The sequence below is a fragment of the Callorhinus ursinus genome, unplaced genomic scaffold, assembly GCF_003265705.2.
Source record: "Callorhinus ursinus isolate GAN/ISIS: 27379988/994484 unplaced genomic scaffold, GSC_fseal_2.0 scaffold77, whole genome shotgun sequence".
Classification (NCBI taxonomy): Eukaryota; Metazoa; Chordata; class Mammalia; order Carnivora; family Otariidae; genus Callorhinus; species Callorhinus ursinus.
In genome coordinates, this window is record NW_027397139.1 from 1,952,500 (window position 1) to 1,977,660 (window position 25,161).

At 57.4% G+C, this 25,161-nt stretch overlaps 2 protein-coding genes across 5 annotated transcripts; both read right to left on the reverse strand.

Annotated features, from left to right (window-relative positions):
- Positions 1–1,365: 1,365 nt before the first annotated feature.
- On the reverse strand, positions 1,366–14,959 carry YJU2 (YJU2 splicing factor homolog). Of its 2 annotated transcripts, none has more exons than XM_025861400.2 (8): positions 14,852–14,959; positions 13,029–13,129; positions 11,465–11,609; positions 9,151–9,285; positions 6,924–7,105; positions 6,147–6,270; positions 3,501–3,654; positions 1,366–3,314 (listed from the first exon to the last, which is right to left on the reverse strand). In XM_025861400.2, exons 1-8 carry the CDS (start codon positions 14,873–14,875, stop codon positions 3,202–3,204), a joined length of 978 nt encoding a protein of 325 aa, XP_025717185.1. In that variant the 5' UTR covers positions 14,876–14,959; the 3' UTR covers positions 1,366–3,201. The 2 variants fall into 2 exon arrangements, with proteins under 2 accessions (XP_025717185.1, XP_073743290.1); XM_073887189.1 differs by lacking the exon at positions 14,852–14,959 and adding an exon at positions 14,209–14,555.
- Positions 14,960–16,865: 1,906 nt separating this feature from the next.
- Positions 16,866–25,132, reverse strand: EBI3 (Epstein-Barr virus induced 3). 3 transcript variants are annotated; one of them, XM_025861349.2, is made up of 6 exons: positions 24,728–25,132; positions 24,101–24,401; positions 22,887–23,007; positions 21,635–21,813; positions 20,083–20,240; positions 16,866–17,518 (listed from the first exon to the last, which is right to left on the reverse strand). In XM_025861349.2, exons 2-6 carry the CDS (start codon positions 24,165–24,167, stop codon positions 17,366–17,368), a joined length of 678 nt encoding a protein of 225 aa, XP_025717134.1. In that variant the 5' UTR covers positions 24,168–24,401; positions 24,728–25,132; the 3' UTR covers positions 16,866–17,365. The 3 variants fall into 3 exon arrangements, with proteins under 3 accessions (XP_025717134.1, XP_025717133.1, XP_073743273.1); XM_025861348.2 differs by having other exon boundaries at positions 22,887–23,010; XM_073887172.1 differs by having other exon boundaries at positions 17,366–17,518; positions 20,083–20,289; positions 22,887–23,010.
- Positions 25,133–25,161: the final 29 nt, after the last annotated feature.

Here is a 25,161-nt window from a genome sequence, read left to right on the forward strand (position 1 = left end):
GTGTGGCGGCCCCCAGGGGGACTGATGGAGGAGATTCTGGATGAGGTCTGACAGCTCCCCAGGATGACAGACATGGAGCGTGCTGGGGGTGGTGGGAAATGGGGGCTGTCAGCAGTGACTGGGGGAAGGCAGGCTCCAGAGAGTGGGAGGGGGCCCAGGGGATGAGGGGAAGAGTAGGGGGTGGAGGCCCTGGAGGATCAGCATGCACGCGCGCGCGCGCGCGCGCACGCACACACACAACACACATGAGAGACCCTGATGTGTCTCTACCCCTCTGCTCACTCGCTAGACCCCTGGAACCCCCACCGGGAACTGGAGCCAAGAGCAGAATGGCTCCCAGGTCATAGGATGGGAGAATGAAGCATAAAAGCCTGCAGGGAGATAAGATTAAGAGTTCCAGTGAGTTCCACTTAGTTCCCACTAAGTGCCTGGATGGTCTCAGATGCTGGGGCTACACTCATCACACAACTACCCTCGCAAAGCTCACGGTCGACCAGGAGGCGGGGGTCTGGCAGGTAGACCCTCTGCTGCCCTCCAGTGACCCTGACCTGCTGGTGGTCACAGCCACGTGTAACCCCTTTCCTTTGAATGTGGCCAGACCTGTGGCTTGCTTCCAACCAGGGGAACATGGCAAAGGTGACAGAATGCCACTTCTCGAAGACTCCCGTCGTGCTGGCTTTAGGAAGCCAGCCTTCAGAGGGCCATGTAGGCCAGCAGCTGAGGGCGGCCTCTGGCTCAGAGCCCATGAGGAACTGCCAACAGACAAGTGAGCAAGCTTGGAAGTGGATCCGGCCCCAGACAGGCCTTCAGATGAGACCACAGCCCTGGCCCATGTCTCAAGGTAAGCTTCAAGACCCTGAGGCAGAGAACCCAGCAAGGCTGCACCCAGACTCCTGTTTGCCGCTGGGAACTTCTGAGAGATCTCGTTATGCAGGGGTAGCTAATACTGGGGGTGGTGGGCAAGACACACACCTCACGATGGCGCCCCTCCCAACCACCTCACCCTGCTGTTTTCATCCAGAGCAATCACTGCCTCCAGTGCATGTTTGCTTCACTTCATAGCTTATTACTGTTTTTAGATACATTCACGATCTTCTGCCCCATCTTCCGAACAGAACGCCACCACTATGAGAGGGAACCATGTGTTTTTTTTTTTTTTTCTTTAGGGTATTATGGTCGTTATGTTTTCCTTCAGTGTTGTAGCCCCAGTGCCTAAAACAGATCTGGGCACAAAGTAGGTGCTCGATAAAATAATGTATAATAAATATGTATTATATATGTGTAACTCATACATCTTATATATAACCTATATCAACTATATTTATATTATATACATTATAAATTTTATAATACGTATTACACATATAAATTTTATACATATTTTATTTTAACATATATCTTGCATATAAATTATATACTTTTTTTTTTTTAGCAAGCAACTTGCTTCAGGAAACTCAAACGAGTGAATCCGCACAAGCTCAGCACAGGTCAGGCAAGCGGCAAGGACTTCTCGAACGTCTGCTGTTACCTCACAAAGTGGATCCTGTGTACTTCATCCCCTGTGCCACACTGAGGAGAGCGCAGCTTGGGGTGAGGGGGTGTCGGCACCTTCCCCTGGAGGCCGTGAGGAGCAGGAAGAGCAGAGCTGGGCGACCCAGACGGGGGCTGGCGACCTTTCTCTACCAGGGACCCGACGGTGAACCTGTTGGCTCTGCCACTGCAGAGCGCAGCGGCCACACGTTACCCGCACGCAAACGGGCCTGTCGCTGTGCCGACAAAACTTTGTTCACAAACTAGGCTGTGGGCCGGCTCTGGTCCACCAACCGTAGCTCGCTAATCTGTGTTTTGGAATGGAGTTCATAATCTTTAGTAAAGAACAGTGACAGGTGGCACGCACACACGGCGACAAGCGACAGGAGCTCAGGAAACGGTCTGCGAGAATGAATCAGAGTGAACCGGGGGCCCCACGCCCCATCTCTTCCACAAGCGCTTCTTCGGCTGGATGCTTTCCTCTGGCCAACCGTCTGAGCAGGCTCATCGCAGGCACCGTGCGCGACACTGACCCTGACCTTGGGGAAAAGAGGCCGCGGCACGCTACCCGCCCCCCCCCCCAGCATGGGGCACCGATTTGCAGCCCCTCCACTGTCAGTGTTTCAGAACCAGGACCCCGGGGCCTGTCTTCACGGCCGGGAGCTGCGAGGTGAGGGCCTGGGGGCCTGGCTGGATCCCAGTTCGCTTCTTCCAGTCATACTTAAGCACAGAAATCATTGCAGGAAAGTGGATCCCCAAAGTGGGGGCTTCTCATCTCCCAAACTCTGATAGCAAGAAGCACAAGGCCTCATTACCAAATGCCAAACAAATGTGAATGACAAATGTGAATGTGCCTGAGAGAGAGAGAGAGAGAGAGAGAGAGAGAGAGAGGAGGGCTGACGCTGGCGACCCCGGGGTGGGGCGGACGGGAGCAGAGCTGCAGGTCAGGTGCTGAAGGAGTCTGGCGGGAGCACAAGACCTTCAACTAGAAAACTCCGAAGTGGGAGGGAATTATACCGGAGTTGAAATCCGGCAACCTTGAAAGAACGTGAGCTTCGGAATCGATTTCCTGGTCACGTGACCAGTGACGTACTGGTGATCTACTGCCACATAACAAATTCTCCCCAAACACCCACTAATCAACGAGCCTTTCCCATCTCACAGCTTGTGAGAACCAGAGGCCAGATTGGCCACACTGTGTGGTTCTGCGGCCCCCCCGCCGCCCCCAGAAGCCGGCGGAACAGGGGCCCAGCCCAGACAGCGGTTCCTTTCATTGGCTTGCGGGTTTTGTGGCCAGAAGGGGCAGCGCTAGTAAGGGGTGGGTGCGTTCTCCCGCGTGCCCCCCCAAACACAGCCGAGCCCTCGCGGCTGTCAAAGGGAGGACCCCGAGGCCTGCCGGGAGCCGAGCGCCGTTCCGGGGATGCCGCAGCCCCAAACAGAGGGCCAGGAGGGCGGCAGCGTGAGCTGGGGACCCCGAGGTCCCCGAGGGCCGGCAGGTGGGGGGACAGGAGGAACCGAGTCCCTCGGCCGAACCCCTCGCTGGCCCTGCCGCCTCAGAGGACGCCGGGGTTTGTCCGGTCATGCGCGGCTCCGGTTGGTGCCGAGGCATCCTGCCCCCACCACCAGCTGACGCCGGACACGGGACCCTGACCCGGGGAAGGGCCTGGGGTCTCAGTTGCTGCCGCTGCTGTCCTCGCTGTCTGAATAGGCCCCCAGCTGGCTCAGGGAGGAGGCACCGGGCGTCCGGGGCGCAGGCTCAGCCGGCTTCCCGCTCTGCATGGGGCCTGGGTGGGAGGCGAGAGCTAGGCTACGCGGCCTCAACCCCACAGCCCTGGTTCAGGGCACACCGCCCCCGCTCCCCACCACTCAAGATGGCTCCCCCAAGCTGCAAGGCCACACTGGGGGCGCTGCTGCCACCTGGTGGCCGCTTGAGGCGCTGCACCCCGGTCCCAGGACCCCAGGGCACCTACCCTGGGTGGTGGGTGGCGGCGGTGCCAGGCTCTGCTGGGTGCTGCAACCCAGGTCTGTTCTCTTCACCACGACTAGGCCTGACAGCTGGGGCCTGCTGCCGAGGGTGCCAACACTCCGTTCCCAGCTCTCCGCCTTCCTCTTGGCTTTTGGGGCCTGGGAGTGAGGGGGGGACTTGAGTGGGTGAACTGGCCCAAATGCCACCTTCTCCAGCCTCCCTGCACTTAACACTTCCTGCAATCACACCACGCCTTCTCCCCTCCGTGCATTTACCCGTGCCATTCCCAACACCTGCAATGCCCCCTTTCCTCTAAAGCATTTGGTGAACTCCTCCTCACCCTTCAATACCCAACCCAAGCATCAGCTCCTCTGGGAAACCTTTCTTTCCAATTCAGCCTCAAGTGATCAAGTGAGTGCCGCATGTCCGTGCCCCCAGTGCCCTCCACTGCCTTAGCACGTACCCCCTCATCTATGCTGGGGGTTCCTGTCATGTTCATGACTGGGCCCATAGTGCCACAAACACCTCTTGGCATGAAGATGCTCTCCCAATGCGTTTGAGGGAATGAAGAGAAACGGAGGCCCCCACTTTGGGGGCTAGTGAGGGGAAGGCAGAGAGGGACTCAGCCCCACCTCCAGCCCTTCAGCCGCACAGGAGAGGACCCCTTTTCTGTTTTATGTTCAAACAGAGGAACGAGAACCCCCCGGACTCAGGAGGTCCTGTCTGAGCTAGGAGCTGGAGCCACAGGGGGCATGGTGGACAGGGTGCTGCCTTCCTGGGGCCCACCGTCGAGGGAGGAGGGAGGATGGACAAGCAAACAGATCAACAGGACAAAGTCTGTCCTGACAAATGGTGTGACACAAAGACAGACATCAGTGTGGTGTGACAGCACGAGGGAAGAGCGGCCAGTCGACAGGGCAGTCAGGACAGGTCTCCTCAGAGAGGGGGCTGTGGGCTGACTTCAGGAGGGAGAGGAGTTAGCAAGTGGAGACGCGAAGGACAGTGCTCCAGGAGGCGGACTGGGCTTGGCACATGCAAGGGGGCTGGTTCGGCTGGAGCCGGGACCCCGCGAGTGCTGCCCCGGGACAGATGTGGTCCAGTGGGGTGCGGAGAGGGGCCAGCGATCCCAGCCACAGCTTTCTGAGCCGACTCACGCGGCCCCCAGCGTTAGCCCTAGTGAGCCCCCTCCCCAAGCCCGTGTCCACCAGATGCACACGCTGCCACTAAATGAAACCACGGACACGGACACAGGCACCACAGGCACGGAAGGGGACGGGCTCCCGTAAACGTCACAGTGAGGGTTTGGGAAGTCTCGGCAGAGCCGTATTGTGCAAAACTAAACAAAAAGTCTGTCATCAAACTAGGTGCAAGGAAGACACCTGGAACAGATCGGGCCGGGGGGGGGGCAGCAAAGAAACACAGATTGCTTTCACAGTGGATCCAATCTCTTGTTCCACGTGAAAGCATAAAAAGGAAATTTTAGACAATTCTGGGGGCGGTTTATGCAAGAAAGACAGTGTGAGACCTGTCACCAGGGGACAGATCCTCAAAGAAAACATTCTGGTTCCGTGTGGGAGAGTAAGGGATGGGCGTGCACGTCCCCCAGGGCCATTCTCTCTGCTGACAGTCCTGGGAGCCTCACGGGAACATGGCTGCGCCCCAGAAAGACTACATTTCCCATCCTCCCTTGCAGCAGGACGTGCTCAGGTGACTCGGCTCTGACCAGGGGAATGTGTGCAGCAGGATGTGTGGGACCAAGGGTACAGCGGCCCTGAGCGTCCTTCTCCCCTGCCCGGCCCTCGCCCCGGGCTAGGATGTGAAGGTGGTACTGAGACACCCTGCAGGGAGGGCAGCCCCCCAGGCCAGCAGAAGCCCGAGCAGGATGCTGCCTGGGGCCCATCGCCGTCCGGGGTGGCTGTGCACAACTTTCCAACAGAAAAGTAACCTCCGTGCAGTCGAGACCGCGGGACTCCGGGTCTTACCCAGTGGCTGAACCTGCATCTAGCTAGCACAGACCACGAAGACGTCTGAGTTAAAATAAAATGTGTATGGGGTGACTACTCCTTAGCATTTCCCGCCTTAGCCCCTGACGTCCATCAACACACCAGCGTGGCCCTGACCAGCGGGGTGGATGAGACGCCGTGCTGTGAAGTCCACCCGCCAAGTCCTCCTCCCTCCCTCTGCCGCAGCCCCCAGGTCCCCTGCGGCTCACTAGTCGGGCTGCCTCTGATGCTGAGCTGCGGGGCCCTGGTGGGTACCCCTCTCACCCCCACCCCGGCTGGAAGCTGTGACCCTAGAGCTGGGACCGACGCTCCAGGAGAGAGCAGACGGAGAAGCTGGAAAGAGCCTGGGTCCCTGAGCGCTGGGAGCAGCACTGCCTGCCAAGTCCTGGCGGTCACCCCAGGGCTGTTACGGGGACCGGGAAATACACATCTGTGTTCCTAAGTCTCCATGTTTGGGGGTCTGCTCGTCTCAGCGGCTGAGCAGAGGTTGGTAAACCGCAGCCCTGCACGCCTGCCACCGCCTTCGGAGACAAGGTTGTCCCGGCATGTGGCCGGGCCCGCTGACTCACAGGTGGTCTCCGGCAGGGCCAGGCTCCCCCTCTCTGCTGCCCTGAGAGCACTGGGTGGGGGGGGGGGGGCGCACTCACCTCATCCAGGATGGCGGTGGGCTTGGGCCGGAGGGCCAGCCGCGGTGCAGCGGGAGCAGGCACGTCCTCCTCTGAATCGGAGTCCTCCAGCAGCCGGCGTTTGCGCGCCTCCTCCACCAGGGCCCTGCGGGATGGCACGTGCGCCTGCGATGCCCTGCTCAGCTCACCACCCCTCCTGACAGCAGTGAGCGGGGCAGGGAGGAGTATCCAAACTCCTTGCAATCCTCTCTGTCCACAGAGGGCTGTGGGGCTAAGGGCTGGCTGATGGCACCAGCCCGCCTCAGCTGGGACCCCGGCTGGGTGACCCGGGCAGGGCCACGCCTGGAGCTCCCCACATGCAGACTCCTCTCCCGGCTGTGCGCCATTCGCCACCCCGCCCACCTGCCGTGCACCTACTATGCGCCTGGCCCTGTTCCAGGCCCCGGGAACGCAGAAGCCAAACAAGCCCCTGTCCAGATTCTGGAGGAGGGAGGGAAGGAGAGAGCCAATGAACCAGGAGATGGGTGAAGCAGGGCGGTCAGTGCCGTGCAGAAAGTGTGAACGCAGCAGGCCTGGGTGAGTCATCCAACCTAGGGGGAGTGACGTCGGTGACCGCGACACAAGTGCCATGGGAGAAAGTGAGATGGGGGGGGCGTGGGGAAGGCCTCCTGCAGGAGGGACACTTGAAGGAGCCACAGAAGATCTGGAAGGAGGGTGTTCCAGGCGGAGGCCTGAGCAAAGGCTGTGAGGTGGCTCGAACGCCTGGGACCCCCGCCCGGCCCCACGCGGCCCACTCACGCCGTCTCCCGCTCCTCCTCCTCCCGCTCCTGCTTCTGCCGCTGCTCCTCCGACAGCCGGTGCTGCCGCAGCATGGCCTCGAAGTCCACGTGGGCCTGCCGCTGGTTCAGGTCCTTGAGCTCCTGCAGGTTCTCCAGAACCTCCATCTCCAGCTTCGAGTCCTTGGTCCGGTTCTCCAGCACCTGGCGGGCAGGACCCAGGCTGAGCGTGCGGGGCCGCCGCCCCTCCGTGCAGCTGCTGGGGTTACGGAGGGCAGCAGCTGCCAGGGGAGGAGCCCCCACGCCTGCCTGCACCCACAGCACCTGCTCAGGGGCCTCCTGCCCGGTCCCCCTGCTGCACCCATTTCCCAGCTCAGAGCACCCAGGCTTGGGGACGGGGAGTGGTCTCCTGAGGCCCCGTGGTTGGACGTGCAGCCGGGCACCTTCATGAAATAAAAGTAAAAACACAGATGAGGGGCCTGGCTGGCTGTTAAGGGAACGTGCGACTCTTGACCTCCCGGTCGTGAGTTCGAGCCCCACGTCGGGTGTGCAGCTACTTAAAAAAAATCATAGTAACAAAGATTAAAAACGACAATTGTTACATGCCAGGCCCCAGGCTGACACGTTGCCTAGCGTAAGCTTGTTTCATCTCTGCAACAGTGCAGAGGAACCAGGCCAGCCCGGGTGTCCGAGGCGTGGGTGGGAAGCCTGCGTCAGCCGCTTCTGGGCTGAGACCCCGTACAGAGGGAAGCAGCAGTCCCGACGTTTTGAATATGAGTCCCCCAATTCTTTGATGCTCCTCCCCTGAAAAAGCAGAGCTTCATGCCCCTTCCCGTGAGTGCAGGCTGGACTCTGTGACCAAGTCCAGCGAGCGGAGTGTGATGGGATGACAGTGTGTCACTCTGAGAGCAGGTCCTAAAAGGCTTCCTCCCTGCTCCTCTGGATCACTGGCTCTGGGGAGGCCGGCGCCATGTCGTGCGGGGTGCAGAGGGCCCCGTGGCAGGGACATGGCCAGCTGAGCCTTCACAAGATGCGGCCTGGCCTGCAGCTTGACTTAGGCCCTCCCGAGAGACCCCAGGCCTGAACACCCAGCTCAGCTCCCTGGGCCTCCTGACCCCCAGAAACTGGAGGATGAGAGGTGTTTGGTAAGTTGCGGTTTTGGGGTAACTAATTAGGCCGTAAGCCCCTGTGGCCATGTGGGCGGTCCATGATGGACATGACCGCTCAGGCGGCTCTGGGCACACGCCGCCTCCGCGGAGCCTTCCTCCCTGCCTGCCGCTCCGCTCACTGCGGAACGTCCCGCGTCAGGTCCAATGGAAGAGGCCAGCGGAAGATGATGATTTGTTTGAAGAAGACCAATCAGAGTTTCAACACTCAGGGATTCCTGCCTATGTGCCGGGCCCCATCCCCAGAGTTTCACATGTACAAACTCACTTAAGCCCCACCACAACCTCTGCGGCCGGTCTTCAATCCCACTTGACACACAGGGATGCTGAAGCACAGAGAGGCCAAGTGCCCTGCCCAAGGTCACACAGCCAGGCAACATTAAAGAGAATGTTTCCTTCCATACTTCTAGTCTTCACAGCCATTAGTCACGGGCATCTTCTTTGCAAACTGAGGGGCAGCCAGCCGCAGGAAACACCTTGCATTCTCAAGTCCAACTTCCTGCCTCCTGATACTCATTTCCTCTGGCTGCACGACAATCTGCCACCAGCTCAATGGCTTAACACCACAGGGACCTCGCTGTCCCCTGGCTGGTGTGGGTCAGGAGCCCGGCGCAGTGCGCCTGGGTTCTCCGATAAGGCTTCCACAGGCTGAAATCAGGGGCCAGTGGTCTCATCCGAGGCCCAGCCTCGCTCGGACTGCTGGCGGAATTCTGTTCCTTGTGGTTGTGGGACTGAGGTCCCCGCTTTCTTGCTGGCTGTTGACGGGGACCCCCACTGCTCCCTGCCATGCGGGCCCCCCCTGCAGGCCTGCTCCTTCACATGGCTAATGTCCTCTAGACCCAGATGAAGGGCTCCGGTGAGAGATCTGGCCCGTTGGACAACCTCCCTTTCCTGAGTCCGACCGTGACCCAACGTAACGACCTGATTGCAGGAGTGAGGTCCTTGCGTGCGCACTCCCAGGGCTACCCAGGGTGTGTGACCAGGAGGCAGGGCTCCCGGGGCCACCTTGGAGCTCTGCCCACCCCACTGCCCTGCCCGGGGGCCGAGGCAGGAAGAGGGGCACACGGGCAGCGCCCGGCTCACCTTCATGGGGTTGTTCAGCTCCTCGTCCTCCCGCTCCTTCTGCATCCGCTTCTCCTCCTCCTCCAGGAGCTTCTCCGCCTGGAAGTTCCGTGTGGCTCCGTGCTCCATGGTGTAGTCTGTGTTCTCGGGGTCTGTCTGGAGAATGGGCAGAGGTCAATCCCATGTCCCTGGGCATCCAGAGCTCCTGCTAGCCGGCAGCCAGCAGCCTGGGAGAGCGCCTCCCCGTGCCTCGCTCCTGCTCATGCCTTTCCTTGTCTTTTTTTTTTTTTCTTGTTTAAGATTTATTTATTTTAGAGAGAGAGCGAGCCTGAGCTGGAGGGCCAGAGGAGGAGAGAGAGAGAATCTCAAACAGACTCCCTGCTGAGTGCCGAGCCCGACGCGGAGCCTGACACGGGGCTCGATCTCACAACCCTGAGATCAGGACCTGAGCTGAAACCAAGAGTCGGACACTCCACCACTGCGCCCCCCAGGCGCCCCCCCCTTTACTTAACCCCTGGGTCGAATACTACTTTCTAGTGTTCCTGTCCTTTCACAAAATGCCAAATTCCACAGCATGGATCTTCAGGCCCCTCTGCACCTGCCTGCTGCCACCCTCCGCCCTCCGCGAATATGAGTCTCTGGGCCTTTGCACGTGCCCTGCCTTCCTGTCTGCTCTGTGCGTGTGTGCACGTGTGTGCGCTCATGTGTGCATCTGTTCACAGTTTTCCATACTTATAAATCACATATCAAGTACATACACGGCACGCTCCTACATGCATTTCTAGAATGGAGAGGGGAAATATAAGCTGGCATCCTGGATGAGACCCTGGAACAGAAAGACGGCATCAGGGAAAACATGGAAACCCACGTTGTGTGTGGAACGTGGCTGACGGTGACGTTCGGGTCGGTTTCTTACTGCAACAGAGACAGAGGCACTGCGGGCGTGGAGGATGCGGGCAGGAGGGGAAGCGGGCGAGGGGCCGGCGCGACCCTCTGTGCCGGCTCTGCAGCTTTGCCGTGTGTCCAGAAGGACTGTTTCCAGGCATGGGGCTGGCTGGGCAGGGGGAGCGGCAGGTGGATTTCCGGCGCCGGCCCCGCAGCTCCGTTTGAGCTCTGTTTCTACCACGCACGCATGCGCGTGGGGATCCGTGACCCAAGCGTGTAACCCCAGCTACTTAATCACCCGAAGTTCTTCACCAGAAAGGCCAACTTATACCACTTTCCTCTAGTCTTGAAAAAATTCGTATGTATTCGTAAACATCTAAACATATCATTACAATGCAGGTAGAAAGATCATTTTCTGGAAATGACCCAAGTGTCCATCAGGAGGCAGATGGCTGCGCACAACGTGGTATGTTCCTGCGCTGGAGCGTGATTGAGCGTGAAGTGGAAGGGGCCCCGTCACACACCACGGTGTGGGGGACCCCGGAACCACACCAGGACACAAACACAAGGACAGAGCGCGTGGCGCCACTCACAGAAAACATCTGCAACGGGCAGGTCCCCAGACGGAGAGCAGACGGGTGGCTCCCAGGGCGGGGGCAGGTACAATGGGAACCGACTGCTAACGGTTATGGGGCTCATTTTGGGGGCGATGAAAATTTCCTGGAATTGGGCACGGGGTCAGTTTAGTCCCCCGTGAATATACTAAACATCACCGGATCATACACTGTAAAAGGTGAATTGCATGATATCTGAATCATATCTCACTACAGCTGTTGTTTAAAAAGTACTCCAAATAGGGGCACCCGGGTGGTGCAGTCGGTTGAGCATCCGACTCTTGACTTCAGCTCAGGTCATGATCTCCAGGTGGTGAGATCGAGCCCCATGTTGGGCTCGCGGTCAGTGGGGAGTCTGCTTGAGAGTCTCTCTCCCTCTGCCCCTCCCCCGCAGCCTGTGTGCACACGTGCTTGCTCTCTCTCAAATAAATAATCTTAAAAAAAAAAAAGTAATCAAAATACGTAATTCTTTCAATGTACTTTTTTTATACCCACAGTATAAATTTTATACCCATAGTATACCCAAAAGTACCAATGTACTTTTTTTTATTAAAGGGAAGAGCATTTGGTAAGAAGAAACTCCAACAGAACATAAGGTCCTCGGCCGTTCCCCCAAATTCTCAACACAGTTGTGACCGTGACCGGTTACACGCCACGTCACGGTGCTGTCTGTTCCCTGAATCCCGTGTCACGGAACATCTGGGCCTTTGTACATAATGCTGCCGGGAACAAGTCTGTCTCCTGGGGACAGAGTGAAACAGGAGCTCCGTGGAGGGAGAGGCTAGGAACGGGGAGCCCCCGGGGGGAAGGACCAGCCCTGCTGGGCTGGTGTCTACCTTGAAGGTGATCTCTGCCAGGCACCGTGTGCACTTGATGTAGAAGCGGAAGATGGGCAGGCCCAGGTAGGCCTCGTTCTGCACCGTCTCCTTGCGCGCATTGAACTTCTTGCCCTTGTAGATGTATTCTCCGCACGTCTTGCACCTGTGGGGCAGGACGGAGGGACTCAGGCCAGCACGGCACCCTGGTGCCCATTGGTGGGACACTGGCATTCTGGCAGATGGCTGCTGGCATACCTCACGGGACAGGGAGCTCCCCCATTCCCGAGGCAGCCTGCCTCAGATTCCCCCCACCTGGCACGCTCTTCTTACTACGTGCCTGGGCCTTGACCCCGGGGCCCCCTTCCGGGGAAGCGTCCAGGTGGCCCAGACCTGCTGAGACTCGCCTGTCACACGCTCGCAGCAGCCTGGCTGGAGCTTGTGGGGCACCTTGGTCCCCAGAGCGTCCTCCCTGCCCCGCCTAGGCCCTGACACACAGCAGGTGCCTGAAAGGATTGCTGCGTTTTAAAAATAAATGGATGAAGGAGAGAAACAGACCAATGAGAGGCAAAAACACAGTGAGTTTCAGAGAACAAGGTGTCTGATGATCGGGTGAATCCGACTTCAATTTGCTAAAACGTGAAAAAGCATGAGGCTCAAAATCGGTAAGACACAGTAATTGTGAAGCAGTACAAAGGGCAAGATCTGGGGATGGTGAGGGAGAGGGGGATCGTGGAAGGGGCCAGGCAGTGGGTCATGAGGGCCTCTCTGAGGCAGTGAGGTTTTTTTAAGATTTTATGGAAAAAAGTTTTTTGAAATATATATCTTTAAAGCTTATTATTTTCTAAAAAATTCATCTCTACACCGAACGTGGGGCTTGAACTCACGACCCTGAGATCAAGAGGGTCCACCAACTGAGCCAGCCAGGTGCCCCTGAGAGGGTGAGATTTAAGCCAAGACCTGAGGGGTGAAGAAGAGCTGGCCAAGTGAGAGCAGAAGGAAGAATGTTCCAGGCAGAAGGAACAGCCTGTGCAAAGGTCCTGGGGTATGAAGAAGTGTGGCTGCTGGAGGCGGTGAATTAGTACACAAGGTCCCATCTCTGCACTCATACTTATTACCTACGATCAAGATCTCAAGGCAGGGGCGCCTGGGTGGCTCAGTCGTTAAGTGTCTGCCTTCGGCTCGGGTCGTGATCCCAGGGTCCTGGGACCGAGCCCTGCATCGGGCTCCCCGCTCCGTGGGAAGCCTGCTTCTCCCTCTCCCACTCCCCCTGCTTGTGTTCCCTCTCTCGCTGTGTCTCTCTCTGTCAAATAAATAAAATCTTAAAAAAAAAAAAAAAAAGATCTCAAGGCAGATACTGGCTGGGAGCTCTGAGTCAGGGGGTTAATCCCGATCTGTGAGGAAAGTGAGGGCTGGCACAGTCCCGTGCTCACTGAGTCGATGTCTGAGCCGGCACTGGGGACCTGGTCTGAGTACCAGGGATGAGCCACTCTATGGGGGTGTCAGGCACCGGGTCTGTCTGCCAGGACTTATGTGGGGGGCCACGTGAGGGGCCACGTGGGGAGTTACACGGGGGGGCACTCACCTCATGTTGAAGGGAGCCATCAACCGCACCACGTACTGCCGATCTTTGGGAAGCTTGAGTTTGGGGATCTTTGATGGGTCAAAGTCAGGCGGGTAGTATTTCTGTGGGAAGTGAAAGTGTCAGGGGAGCCGTTTCGGGCACAGGAGCAGGCCAGGAGAAGAGGGAGGAGCTCTGAGGAGCTGTACGCAGGTCCCCAGGACCACCCTGTGGTCTGATGATTTGGTGGGAGGGCTCCTAGGACTCAGCATACACTCGTACTTATGGCTACCACTTACTACAGCAAAAGGACACAGGGACACATCAGCAAAGGGAAAAGGTGTGTGGGAAGGGGTCCGGGGAGACCAGGCACAAGCTTCCAGAGTCTTCTCCCCGTGGAATCACACCAGACGTGTTAATTACCCCAGTGAGGAAATAGGACCACACATGTGAGATAGTGTCTCCCAGAGAAGCACACAGGGAGCCCAGCGCTTTCACTGAGGGACGGTCACCCGGCCCCTCTGCCTCGCAGCTTCCAACATTCTAGACCCCGGAAGGACGGCCGGTGCTCAGCATAACCCATGTTGTTTGTACAAAGAGTGTAAGCAAGGGAACCATCCCGAGATTCCAGTTCCCGGATGCCAGCCAAGGTCCAACCCGCGAAGCCAGCCGGGACGGCAGGCTCGGGCCTGCTGTATGCACTGCTCCTGCACGGGAGTCTGAGCTGGGAGATATGCGCAAGGCAGGTGTGGATCATGGAAAACAGCTTCACTGGATAATCAGAAAATATTCTGAGCACCTACTAGGTGCCGGGCGCTGCTACACGGAACACTTTATAGCCCTTGCCTAACAGAATGCTTGCAGAGCCTCTACCAGGCAGAACGTGATGTGCCCACGTCACAGAGGAGGAAACTGAGTCCCGGCGGGGACACGGCTCTGGGGGAAGCTGCGTGGTCCGGTGGCCAGGGCCCTGGGTCCAAGCCCTGCTCTCCCTGGCTATCTCCCTGGGCCTCGCTGTCCTCATCTGAACGGAGGGAACCCGTCCGCCTCCACAATCTGATGAGCAGGGCGCTGGCGCAGTATGCACCAGGAAATGAAGAGGACAGAGGGCTCCCGGCTGGATCGTCAGGACAGAAGGCCTTTCGTGGACACAGAGTCCGGCACCTGCCCTGGACTGTGAAGACGCCGGGGGTGGATACCTAACTGCTAAAAAGATCAGAGCGCGAGGCCGCAGGGAGTGGCATCGGCCCGCCCGTGGAAACCTGGGCTCTTGGCCTTACATCCTGGGCTTACACACTCCCAGGCCGGGGAGCTCACTGCCCGGCACGGAGCACACACCCCTCCCGGGGGGGTGCGGACGCGGACTCGGAACTCAGGGGCCTCATCCTGCCTTTTGAGCCCCCCCCCCCACCGGTTTTCCACCAGAGTCGGGAGAAGCCGAGGCGGCTGGGAGGGTCCCCTGCCAGCGGAGCGGAAGAGCAGAGCAAAGCCGAAGCCCCCCCAGGGACGCGAACCCCCGGATCCCCGGGGGGGGGGCGGGGGCCTCACGGAGCCACGCGCCTGGAGGAGGAGCGAACGGCAATACTGCCAAGGCGGACCCGCCCCCAGGGGACGTGACTGGCTAACTCCCTTCGGCACAACCAATCAGGAGAAGAGATGGAGCAACCATGTTCAGCCCCGCCCCGAAGGCTACGGAAGTTGATTGGGAGGTTTCTGAAAGCCCCGCCCCGCGGAAGACCGTTGGAGAAAAGAAAAAGGTTCCAATAGGAGAGCATAGGAAACCCACCGAGGCCGGAGCTCCGAGGTGTCCCGCCCCGGCTAGAAAGCCCTAGTCACCAAATACTTACGTTTAAAACTTTTCGCTCCGACATCTTTGCCTCCTACTTCTCTCACAAGCACGAGAAGAATGCTTAGGCTCGGTGTTTGCCGAACTCCGCTGACCGTCCCTTGTATTTCCGCTAGCGTCACTTCCTCCATTCTGTTATTGGTTGGAGGATACGCAGGTCCCCTTTTCATTGGCTTTGGTCCCCGTCTGTCAAGGGCCGAATCCGTCTACCTTCCCTTCCGAGTTATACCCTCGCTAGTTGATGGCAAAGGTTCCGGAGGTCGGCTGATTTGAAGTTCCGGGGAGGTTCTGCGCCCCTTAGAGGTGAGCAGGAGCTCACGAAAATTCCGTCGTGACGCGCAGTGGCCGCTGCTCGCTACGTTCCCTGCTCTTCACTCCTTTCTGGAGCGAACACGGAGGTCGGCGTTGAGCGCTTACTCTGTGTGCTGGGCTGCGGGAAGCCACACGTGTTCCTGTGTCCCTAGCGCGCACCAGGGGACCGGGGACAGCTCCCACGGGCTCATGTCCACAGAGCAGCCTGGACGCCCTTCCCCAAGTTTACCTGGAGTCCCGGACAGAGACTCATAGACCAGCTCCCGCACCCACCTGCCCTTCACATATGCACGCATCCCCTCCCGCACCCACCTGCCCTGCACATGCATGCACCAGCTCCCGCACGCACCTGCCCTGCACATGCACACCAGCTCCCAAACCCACCTGGTGCAACAGAGCAGTGTTGGGACAGTGGAGAGAAGGGGCACCTGAGAGGGTGTGTGAGCTTCCTGTGGCTGCTGCATGGTTACCGCAGGCTCGCTGTCCTAAAACCACACACGTTTATCATCCTATGGTTTGGAGATCAGGAGTCTAAAGTTGGGGCACCCGGGTGGCTCAGTTGGTTAGGCATCGGACTCGATCTCAGCTCAGATCATGATCTCAGGGCGGTGATATCGAGCCCTGCGTCAGTGTGGAGCCTCTTGGAATTCTCCCTCTCCCTCTGTCCTTCCCCTCCTGTGTGTTCTATCTCTCTTTCTCTTTCTCTCTCTCTCTCAGGGTGGAGGGGAGAGAAGTCTAAAGTGGATGGGAGGGGGCTCCAGGGCAGAATCTGTTTCCTCGGCCTTCCCAGCTTCCGGAGTCCGCCTGCACGCCCCAGCTCGTGGCCTGGTATCCACTCTGGCCTCTGCTTCTGTCCGCCCATCACCTTCCCTACCTCCCTCTGACCCTTGTCATTAGGCCACCTGAACCATCCAGGATAACCCGCCGGGACATCCGTTCACTTAATACAGGATCCTTAATCTTTGAATTAAGGATCTTCATGATCCTTAATTTAATCACATCCGCAAAGTCCCTTTTGCCATGTAAAGGACTGTATTCACACATTCTGGGGATTACGGGGCGGCTATGTTTTGGGGGGCCATGACTGCTGGCCATACGTGAGGTGGTGAGGAAAGGCTTCTCGGAGAAGGTGACCTTTGACTTTAGACCCGAGTGAAATTCACAGAGAAGCCCATGGATTTTTCTCCCACCTTCAGTCCTGGTGGCTTTGCAACCCCCACCCCCCGCCCTCTCGCCAGAGAAATCTTCCCAAACTCATACCCTATTTGCATCTACCCATAGTGGGGCTCACCCCCAGGCAGCTTTTCAGGAGGTAGGTGAACTGAACTGCTGAGCTGAATGGATTTCACCCCTCACCCCGTCCCAGGCAGAGCCCTCTCCCCAGCCCCAGGCTCCTCCTCTGGTCCAGCCCTGACCCCAGGGATCCATGGGAGTGGGGATTCGCTGTGGGTGTCCCGCTTCACCCTCTCCTCTCTGGGTCTCATCTGGGTCTACTGAAAGGAGGAGGAGGGGCGCCTGCGCGGCTCAGTCTTCAAGCGTCTGCCTTCTGCTCAGGTCATGATCCCAAGGTCCTGGGATCGAGCCCCGCATCGGGCTCCCTGCTCAGCGGGGAGCCTGCTTCTCCCTCTGCAACCCCCCAGCTTGTTCTCACTCTCTCAAATAAATAAAATCTTTTTAAAAAATGAAAGGAGGAGGAATCCTGATTCCAGCAACAATCTTTTTTTAGTTAAACAATAGAACACATCAGAAGTTCACAGTTCCCAGAGCTCCGTACTGTGGCCTAAGGGAGAAGTGCATCCCCATTTCACAGATTGACAAACAGGCTCAGAAAGGCAAAGTCACGGGCGCCTGGGTGGCCCAGTCGTTGAGCGTCTGCCTTCGGCTCAGGTCATGGTCCCAGGGTCCTGGGATCGAGCCCCGCATCGGGCTCCCTGCTCGGCGGGAGGCCTGCTTCTCCCTCTCCCACTCCCCCCCGCTTGTGTTCCTGCTCTCACTATCTCTCTCTCTGTCAAATAAATAAATAAAATCTTTAAAAAAAAAAAAAAGAAAGAAAGGCAAAGTCACTTGTCCAATGTTGCGCAGCAACTCAGCAGCAGCGAACCCAAGCCAGATGGGTCCCATCCGTCCTTGAGTGGGTGGCAGTGGGGGGCGGATGTCAAGGACCCAGCCCCTCTTCTGGGCGGGGGGGGGCTGGGAAGCCCCACTATTTGCCCATGGGCTTGGAGGCAGCAGCAGGGGGACTCCAGTCACTTGCTTCCCCATAGTCGGTGAGGTCCTGAGCAGCCACCTGGATGCAGTACCTGGCTTGGGGCCTCACAGCCCTGAGGGTGAAGGATGTGGCTTCAATAGGCCCCACCTGAGAGCAGAAAAGAGGGGTGAGGTCAGTGGGGACAAGGAGGCCTGGGAGGGGCCGTGGGGCACGGAACCGCATGACGGAGCTTCGGTTCCCCTGTTCCGTCCTAACAAGTATGCCCCTGAGGCCCCCTCCACATTGTTGGTCCTTCCTGATCCTTGGCCCCCCGAGCCGCCCATTTCCGGACACTCTTGTGGACCACACAGACCCCCAACCCCAACACCCCACTCCTCCTCCAGGCCCCAGCCACAGCCTCTGTGATCAGCCTCAATGCCTCCCTCCCTCCTGGCCCCGCGGTATTACCCTTGTTTTTAAGTTTTCGGCATCCTCTCTTTCTGCTGTCAGCCACATCTTGCTGACCAGGGAGAGACTGCCCCTCCCGGGGTCAGCGGATTCTTAGAGATGGCCTACCAGCCAGGAGCATGGCTCTCGTATACACACCAGCCCATCAGACCCACAGCCCACTCCCTCCAGCTCCCACACAAGCCAGCCGTCCCCCTGCCCCACAGCCTCCCGGGGCCAGGTGCAGCCCAGAGGCGGCCAGAAGTCTTCACACTCACCAGCCCCCAGCTGAGCGGTTCACCCAGCCCTGCCTTGCCTTCCCACCAAAGCCCCCACAGAGGTTTTCTCCCCGGACTCCTGTTTTGGACTCCTGTTTCTGCCTCCCGTCCTGATGTTGCCCGTGTGGGCCTGCGTGGTGTGGCATGTCCCCTTCTCTGGGGAAATGTAATCAATTCTTCTTGCAATGGCACTGACCTCTCTGGGTCTGCTCTCAGGCACCTCTATAGACTAAAACCCAAGGGCACAAGGGAGACACCCACTTCGGCTCTGCCTTTCCCCGTCTCTCTCCCGCCACTCCCACTCTCCCTCCTAGATGCGGCTCTGTCCCCCTGCCGGGTCCCCCTCATCCTCAGAACAGAACGACAGACCAATATCTGCCCCCCCCTGCACCTTCCAACCAACTTCCTGGCCCCAGATCTGACTGTCCGCCTCCCCGCTGGGTCCTGGGTCATCCTGATGGCAGGTGGATGTGGCGGTTTACATTTTACTTTAGATTAATGATCGCGTAACTTTGCGAATATGCTCAAGGACTTTTTGCCTTGTGCAGTTTTTATGAATTTTATGGTACGTGAGTTCTGTCTCAATCTAAAAATTGCAAAAATAGGGGCGCCTGGGTGGCTCAGTCATTTAAGGGTCCGACCCTTGGTTTCAGCTCAGGTCATGATCTCAGGGTGGTGAGATGGAGCCCTACAAAGCCAAAGTCTGCTGGAGATTCTCCCTCTCCTTCTGCCCCTCCCCCAACTCTCTCTCTCTCTCTCTCTCTCTAATAAATAAACAAATCTTAAAAAAAAAATCACCTTCATTCTGACCACTAAAAAATTTCCAAAAAAATAGAGGCACTGGGCTGGCTCAGCTGGTAGAGTCTGCGACTCCCTTTTTTTCTTTTTCTTTTTAAAAATATTTATTTATTTTAGAGAGAGAGCTTGTAGGAGGGCAGGGGGGTGGAAGAGAGGCAGAGGGAGAGAGAATCTTAAGCAGACTCTGTGCTGAGCACAGAGCCTGATAGGGCGCTCGATATCATGGCCCTGAGATCACGACCTGAGCTGAAACCGAGAGTCAGATGCTTAACCGACGGTGCTGGGAGAGTGTGACTCTTGATCTTGGGGTTGTGAGTTCAAGCCCCATGTTGCACGCAGAGATTACTTAAAAACAAAATCTTAAAAAATAAAATAAAAATTTATTTATATGTATATAAATGAAAATAAATTGCAAAAATATTTAAAAGAAAACGAATGCACACTAAATAAAATGTCAAAGCCAGTTCCTTGACTACTTGCCACATCGCCGCTGCTCAGTAGCTACATGAGGTTCGTGGTACAATTTTAGTCAGTGCACATGTAGAACATTTCCGTGGTCCCAGAAAGTCCCATGCGACAGGGTCGCAGAAGCCTATATCCTGCAAGCATGCAGCTCCTGGGTCTGGCATCTGAGGCTAATACACAACTGACCACAGATGCTCGGCAATACCCTTGCCTTACTTATCTTTTACTTTGTAAAAATTTTAAACAACGTATTTTTCAATCAAGGTGAAATTCACATGACATAAAATTAACCAATTAAAGAGAACAATCTGGGGCCTTGAGTATATTCCCAGTGTTGTAAACCATCACCTCCTTCTAGTTCCAGAACAGCCCATCACCCCAAGAGGAAGCCATGTCCCCATCGGCCATCTCTCTCCGCTCCCTCTCCCCAGCCCCTGGCAGCCAGAACCGCCTTCCTGTCTGGGGATGTGCCTGTTCTGGATGTTTCCCATAAATGGAATCGTGATGAACACACCCGTGTGGCCTTCTGTGTCTGGTTCCCTCCCCGAGTGTGGCGGGCCCAGGGTCTGTCCCCGGGGCAGCGCGTGTCTGCGCCTCACCCCTGTTCCCGCTGGGTGACCTGCCCACCCGTGGGTGGATACATGTGTTTTTCTATTCATCTGTTGACAGACATTTGGGCGGTTTCCGCCTTCTGGCCGCTGTGAATGGCACGTGCTGTCTCCCCTCTCCTCCCTTCCTCCTCACCTGGCGGAAGCGGGCGGATCTGTGATGCTTGTATCGGATCCAGTACTTGAGTGAGAAGATCTCTGGGAAGGGCCAGGACCGGGGGGGTTCCCACTGCACCCACAGCCGCTGTCCAGGGAGGGGGCTCAGGCGGACGCCTTCGGGAGGGTCTGGTTTGACTGACGGACAAGCAGGAGGCGAGGTCAGGGGCTGCTGGTAGGCTCACTCCTTCATCCAATCAACCAACAAGTATTTATTGAGTGTCTAGTGAATGTCCAGCGGCATCCTGGACACTGGGGACACAGCAGTGACCAATATAGACCCAACCCTTGTGCTCTTGGAGCTCAGTCCATCCGGGCAAAAGACAAGAAACAAGAAGCAAATCCATGGGGCATCAAGAGTAGGGAAAAAAGATCGAGAGCTATTTAACTCTAAAACATTCCATTACCCCCAAAAAGATACCCCGTCCCCATCAGCAGTCACTCACCATCCCCAGCCCCTTGCAACCACTAATGCACTTCCCGTCTGTGGATCAGCCTGTTCTGGACGTGTCACCCACGTGGACTCACACCCTGTGTGTCCTTCTGTGTCTGGTTCCCTCCCTGAGCATCGAGGGCTCGGGGTCTGTCCCCGGGGCAGCATGTGTGGGTGCCTCGCTCCTGTTCATGACTGAGTAATGTTCCATAATATGAACGGAGCCTGTTTTGTGTATCCATTCATCTGTTGACAGACCCTTGTGTTGTTTCTGCTTTTTGTCTATTATGGATAACATTGCCGTGAACTTTACAAGTTTCTGAGTACATATAATTTCATTTCTCTGGGGTATACACCTAGAACTGGAATTGCTGGCTTATATGATAACGTATGTTTGACTCTTGAACTACGAGACTTTCTTAATAATCACCAGCAACAAAGAAGGGTTTGCAGTCTTTAATAATGTGCTCATGGGAGGGCTCACTGAGGAGATGACATCTGAGTAGATGTGAGGGAGGTGAGGGAGTGAACTCTGTGGAGATCTGGGGGAAGAGGTTTCCAGGCAGAGGGCACAGCCTGTGCAAATGTCCTGGGGCAAGGACCTGCTTGGTGGGCTGGAGGCACAGAGGAGGCGTGTGTGGCTGGAGAAGAGTGAGTGAGTGAGGAGGACAGAGGGAGGAGGGGAGGGCACGGAGGGGATGGGGCAGGTCGTGCAGAACTTTGGGGGCCTTGGGGAAGGCTTGGGCTTTTACTTCAGGCAGGTGGGAGCTCGGAAGGCCTGACAACAGGGGAGGGTGGGACCTGACTCGGGTGCTCACAGGCGCCCTCTGGTGGCCACCGTGGGGAGGGCAGATCGTGGGGCTGAGGGCAGGACTGGGGACCAGGGTGGAGGGGATTGAGCCGGTCCAAGCGAACATGGAGGCTGGGCCGGGTGGGGGCTCGGTGTGGGGAGAAGTGGGCGGCTTCTTGAAGAAATGCAAACGTGGAGCCGACAGGACCCCGGATGGATGACAGGAAGTGGGTGGTGAGAGCGGGGAGGGGCAAGCAAGCTGGCGGCCCTCCCTACCCCCCACGGCCCCGCGCTGCCACCCGCACTCACTGATATGCTCGGGAACAAAGGGCACGAAGCTGCTGCTGCTGCCCCAGGGCTGGACCGCTGTGACGTTGAGTATATAAGGCACCATGGAGAACAGCTGGACGTCTGGGATGGTGCAGCTGGTGGCCTCAGGGGTCAGCTGGAGGCAGGGTCTGCTCTCCCCATGGGCAGCCACACCGAGCCTGGACACGCAGGGGCAGCGTGAGGGCCTCAGCACTTCCCGCGGGATGGGGAAGCGGGGTTACTCAAGGACCACAGGCTGGGATCCTGCTGTTGGCCGTGGGACCCGGAGGTAGCCGTTCACCCCAACATCACGGAGCCTGTGTGGACCCAGGGCCAGGGGGAACACCCTACAGGGAGACGCTGGGGTCCAGATTCTACAAGTTTCTGGAATGTCAGCATTCCAGCCTTAGAATTCCAACATTCCGAGGTCTACAGACTCACAGATTCTGAAATAAGAAGATTCTGATTGTCCTGAGTTCTGAGACCCCAAGGTTTCAGACTCTAGGGACAAGCTCAGCGCTGCACATACAGCCTTCCAGAACATTCCACGTGCTCCGACCGCCCCGTCGGATGCAGTAGTCACTGGCCATGAGTGGCGTCCGCTGTTCGAAATGTGGCTGGTGCAAGCGAGGGCGGCTTTCCAATTTATTTTATCTGCCCTCAATGTCAATTTCCCGGTGGTCAGAAAACTTGACAAAGTTGTGCAGGACGACCCAGGTGGGTGACTCTACATTCCTACCTACAGATTTTATAAAGTCTAATCAGAGACTAAGAATTCCCTGTGAACATTTAGCACGTGAGTTGAAAGGTGCTCTGTGTGTAAAATGCACATGGAGTTTCAGGTTTAGTATAAAGAGAATGTAAAATACCTCATTAACTTTTAACATGTTGATTACATGTTGACATGATCCTGCTTTAATCCCACTAAATAATACTAATTTCTATTATGAATTTACATATATAAATTGCACATAAGCATGTTAAGTGATACTCGATCCTATTAAATAAATATTTGGAATACTGAGATGATACTGAAGCAAAATATTAAAAGTCACGTCATTTCTCTTTCCTTTTTAAATGTGGCTTCTAGAAGGGTTTGAACTCCACATGTGACTCGCAGGCTGTGTTTTAGGAAGTATATCTCTATTGGCCCATGCTGCTTTGGAATCCCGGGGGTTTCGGGTACTCACTAGGCCTCCAGCTGTCCTGGCCCCAGTGTGAAACCCCAGGACGCCCTCCTGGGCACTCTGACCTGTACGAGGCAATGAAGGACGTGGGCTTGGCGGAGTGTGCAGTGGGCAGCAGGGTCCAGGAGCAATCCACGGCAATTGGGTACCTAGAGGCCCGGCACCGCACCCTGGGCTGGGTGGGGGCTGCTGGGGCCCCGGAGGGAGAGGACGACGTGTGAGCTTCCAACCCGCCCCGGGATTGTCAGAGCCCTACATGTGCCCAGCCTCAGCCTCCCTGCCAGCCGGAGGCACCAGGCACACAGTAGGTGCCTAATAAAGGTTTGTGCAGCAAATGAATATGTAAATGAAAGGCAGCTACAGGGGCGCCTGGGTGGCTCAGTGGTTAAGCGGCTGCCTTCAGCTCAGCGGCTGCCTTCAGCTCAGGTCAGGATCCCAGGGTCCTGGGATGGAGCCCCGCATCGGGCTCCCTGCTCTGCAGGAAGCCTGCTTCTCCCTCTCCCACTCCCCCTGCTTGTGTTCCCTCTCTCTGTGTGTCTCTCTGTCAAAAAATAAATAAAATCTTTTTTTAAAGATTTTATTTATTTGAGACAGAATGAGAGAGAGAGAGAGAGAGAGAGAGCGCGCGCGCACATGAGAGGGGGGAGGGTCAGAGGGAGAAGCAGACTCCCTGCCGAGGAGGGAGCCCGATGCGGGACTCGATCCAGGGACTCCAGGATCATGACCTGAGCCGAAGGCAGTTGCTTAACCAACTGAGCCACCCAGGCGCCCAAAAAATAAATAAAATCTTAAAAAAAAAAAAAAAATGCAGCCGCATCATCTCTCGCCTCCACTACAACCTGCGAAGGCAGGGAGTATTAACCCATTTTCCAGATGGGGAAACTGAGGGTTAGGGAGCCACACAGGGGGACCTGAGTGGTGGGGAGCCCCAGTGGGAGGGAACTGTCTCAGTGTAGCCCCTCTTCCTAGCAGCTTTGTTTAGAAGTGCATGGAATGAATGCATGCAATTAAAATGTCTCCCTCCCTCCTTCCCCCTCCCCCTGTCCATGCTGTGGCTGCCACTTCCCGGTGTCGCTTTGCCGTGGGACTGGTCCTCTGTATCTCCATTTCCCCACCTGTGCAATGGGATGGTAACCCCCTCCCACCTGTGGGTTCTCTAGTAGGTGTGTGAGCTCCCACCCCACAGCCCAGAATATTCCATGGTAGACAGTTCAACTCCAGGCCCCGGGTAGTGTCCTTCTGCTCTTGCCCCCCAGGCCCCCCGGCGGGTCCCACATACCTTTTCTCCCGCTGCAGGGTGAGCAGCCCACCCAGAGGGCGAGCACCAGGAGAAGTCTTGAGGCCATGAGTCCACAGGCTCTGCCGTCAGGAGCTGGGGCCGGGAGCACCTTGGGGAGGCAGGGGCCTTGGGTCCCACCCGAGGGGGCCGCACAGCCCCCGGTCAAAGCCCCCCTTTTCCCTTCCCTGGGTCTGACTCCCTGGGCAGTTTGAGGAGCCAGCAGAGAGTTGTGCGGGGACGGTGGAGGAGCCCCGGTCCCTTCACCTGTCACAGCTGGGTTGGGCGCGAGGTTCTGGAGGCCCTGGGCAAGGGGACGGGAGAGGAGGTCTCAAAAGAGAGAAGTGGAGCCCCCGTGGCCTTTCCCACAACAGCCTGACTGCAAGTCCTTCCTTCCGCTGCAGGGAGGACGAGCACGGGGGGTGGGGGGGGAAGCCCCAGGAAGGGGAAGGGGACAGGGAGAACAGGAAGGCCAGTGCGGGCAAAGACACAGAGACACAGAGAGAAGGGGACAGGGACAGAGATGGGAGCCCGTGAGCCAGCGGCAGAAACAGAAGAGGAACCTGGAGACGGGGAGACACGGGGTGAAGAGAGACCCAGGCAGGACACAGAAATCACCCCTTTACTCACCGACCGACTGCAGGGGTGGGGATCCACCCTGGCCAGCCCTCCACGCTCCAGGCCACGGAGACACAGACACGCGGGGCCCCGGGAGGGCAGCCCCTCCTGCGGGACCTTCTCTGAGCCATAAGGACGCCAAGGGACGGGCTGAGCCCCTACAGACGCCGTGCCGGCCCCGGACACTCAAGGAAACCCCGGAGACAGGCCATATTCCCACCTCCCCCACCTCAGCTGGAAAGAGCCAAGAAGCCCCGGGGGATTTCAGGGGACTTGCCCAAGGGCAGGGAGGCTGGGGGTGGGAGTCTCCCAGCGGGGCTGGATTTAGGGTGAGGAAGGTGACTCAGGGCACACGCCGACTTGGATGCTGTCTTCACTTAACATTTGGACGGTTTGTTCATCGTGGACTTCTGACTTTTTACAACACCGCACGAACACAGTACTCA

Excerpts from the sequence above, each read along its gene's own strand:
- YJU2 (XM_025861400.2), bottom strand. The coding sequence starts at position 14,875 with ATGTCGGAGCGAAAAGTTTTAAAC. Across the intron at positions 11,610-13,028 it reads ATGGCTCCCTTCAACATGAG|GTGCAAGACGTGCGGAGAAT; the intron begins GTGAGTGCCCCC and ends CCTGCCCCACAG. Across the intron at positions 3,655-6,146 it reads CCACCGCCATCCTGGATGAG|GCCCCAAAAGCCAAGAGGAA; the intron begins GTGAGTGCGCCC and ends CCTCACTCCCAG.
- EBI3 (XM_025861348.2), bottom strand. The coding sequence starts at position 24,167 with ATGGCCTCAAGACTTCTCCTGGTGCTCGCCCTCTGGGTGGGCTGCTCA. Across the intron at positions 21,814-22,886 it reads TCCTTCATTGCCTCGTACAG|GCTCGGTGTGGCTGCCCATG; the intron begins GTCAGAGTGCCC and ends CTGCGTGTCCAG. Across the intron at positions 20,241-21,634 it reads CTTTGTTCCCGAGCATATCA|TCAAACCAGACCCTCCCGAA; the intron begins GTGAGTGCGGGT and ends CTTGTCCGTCAG.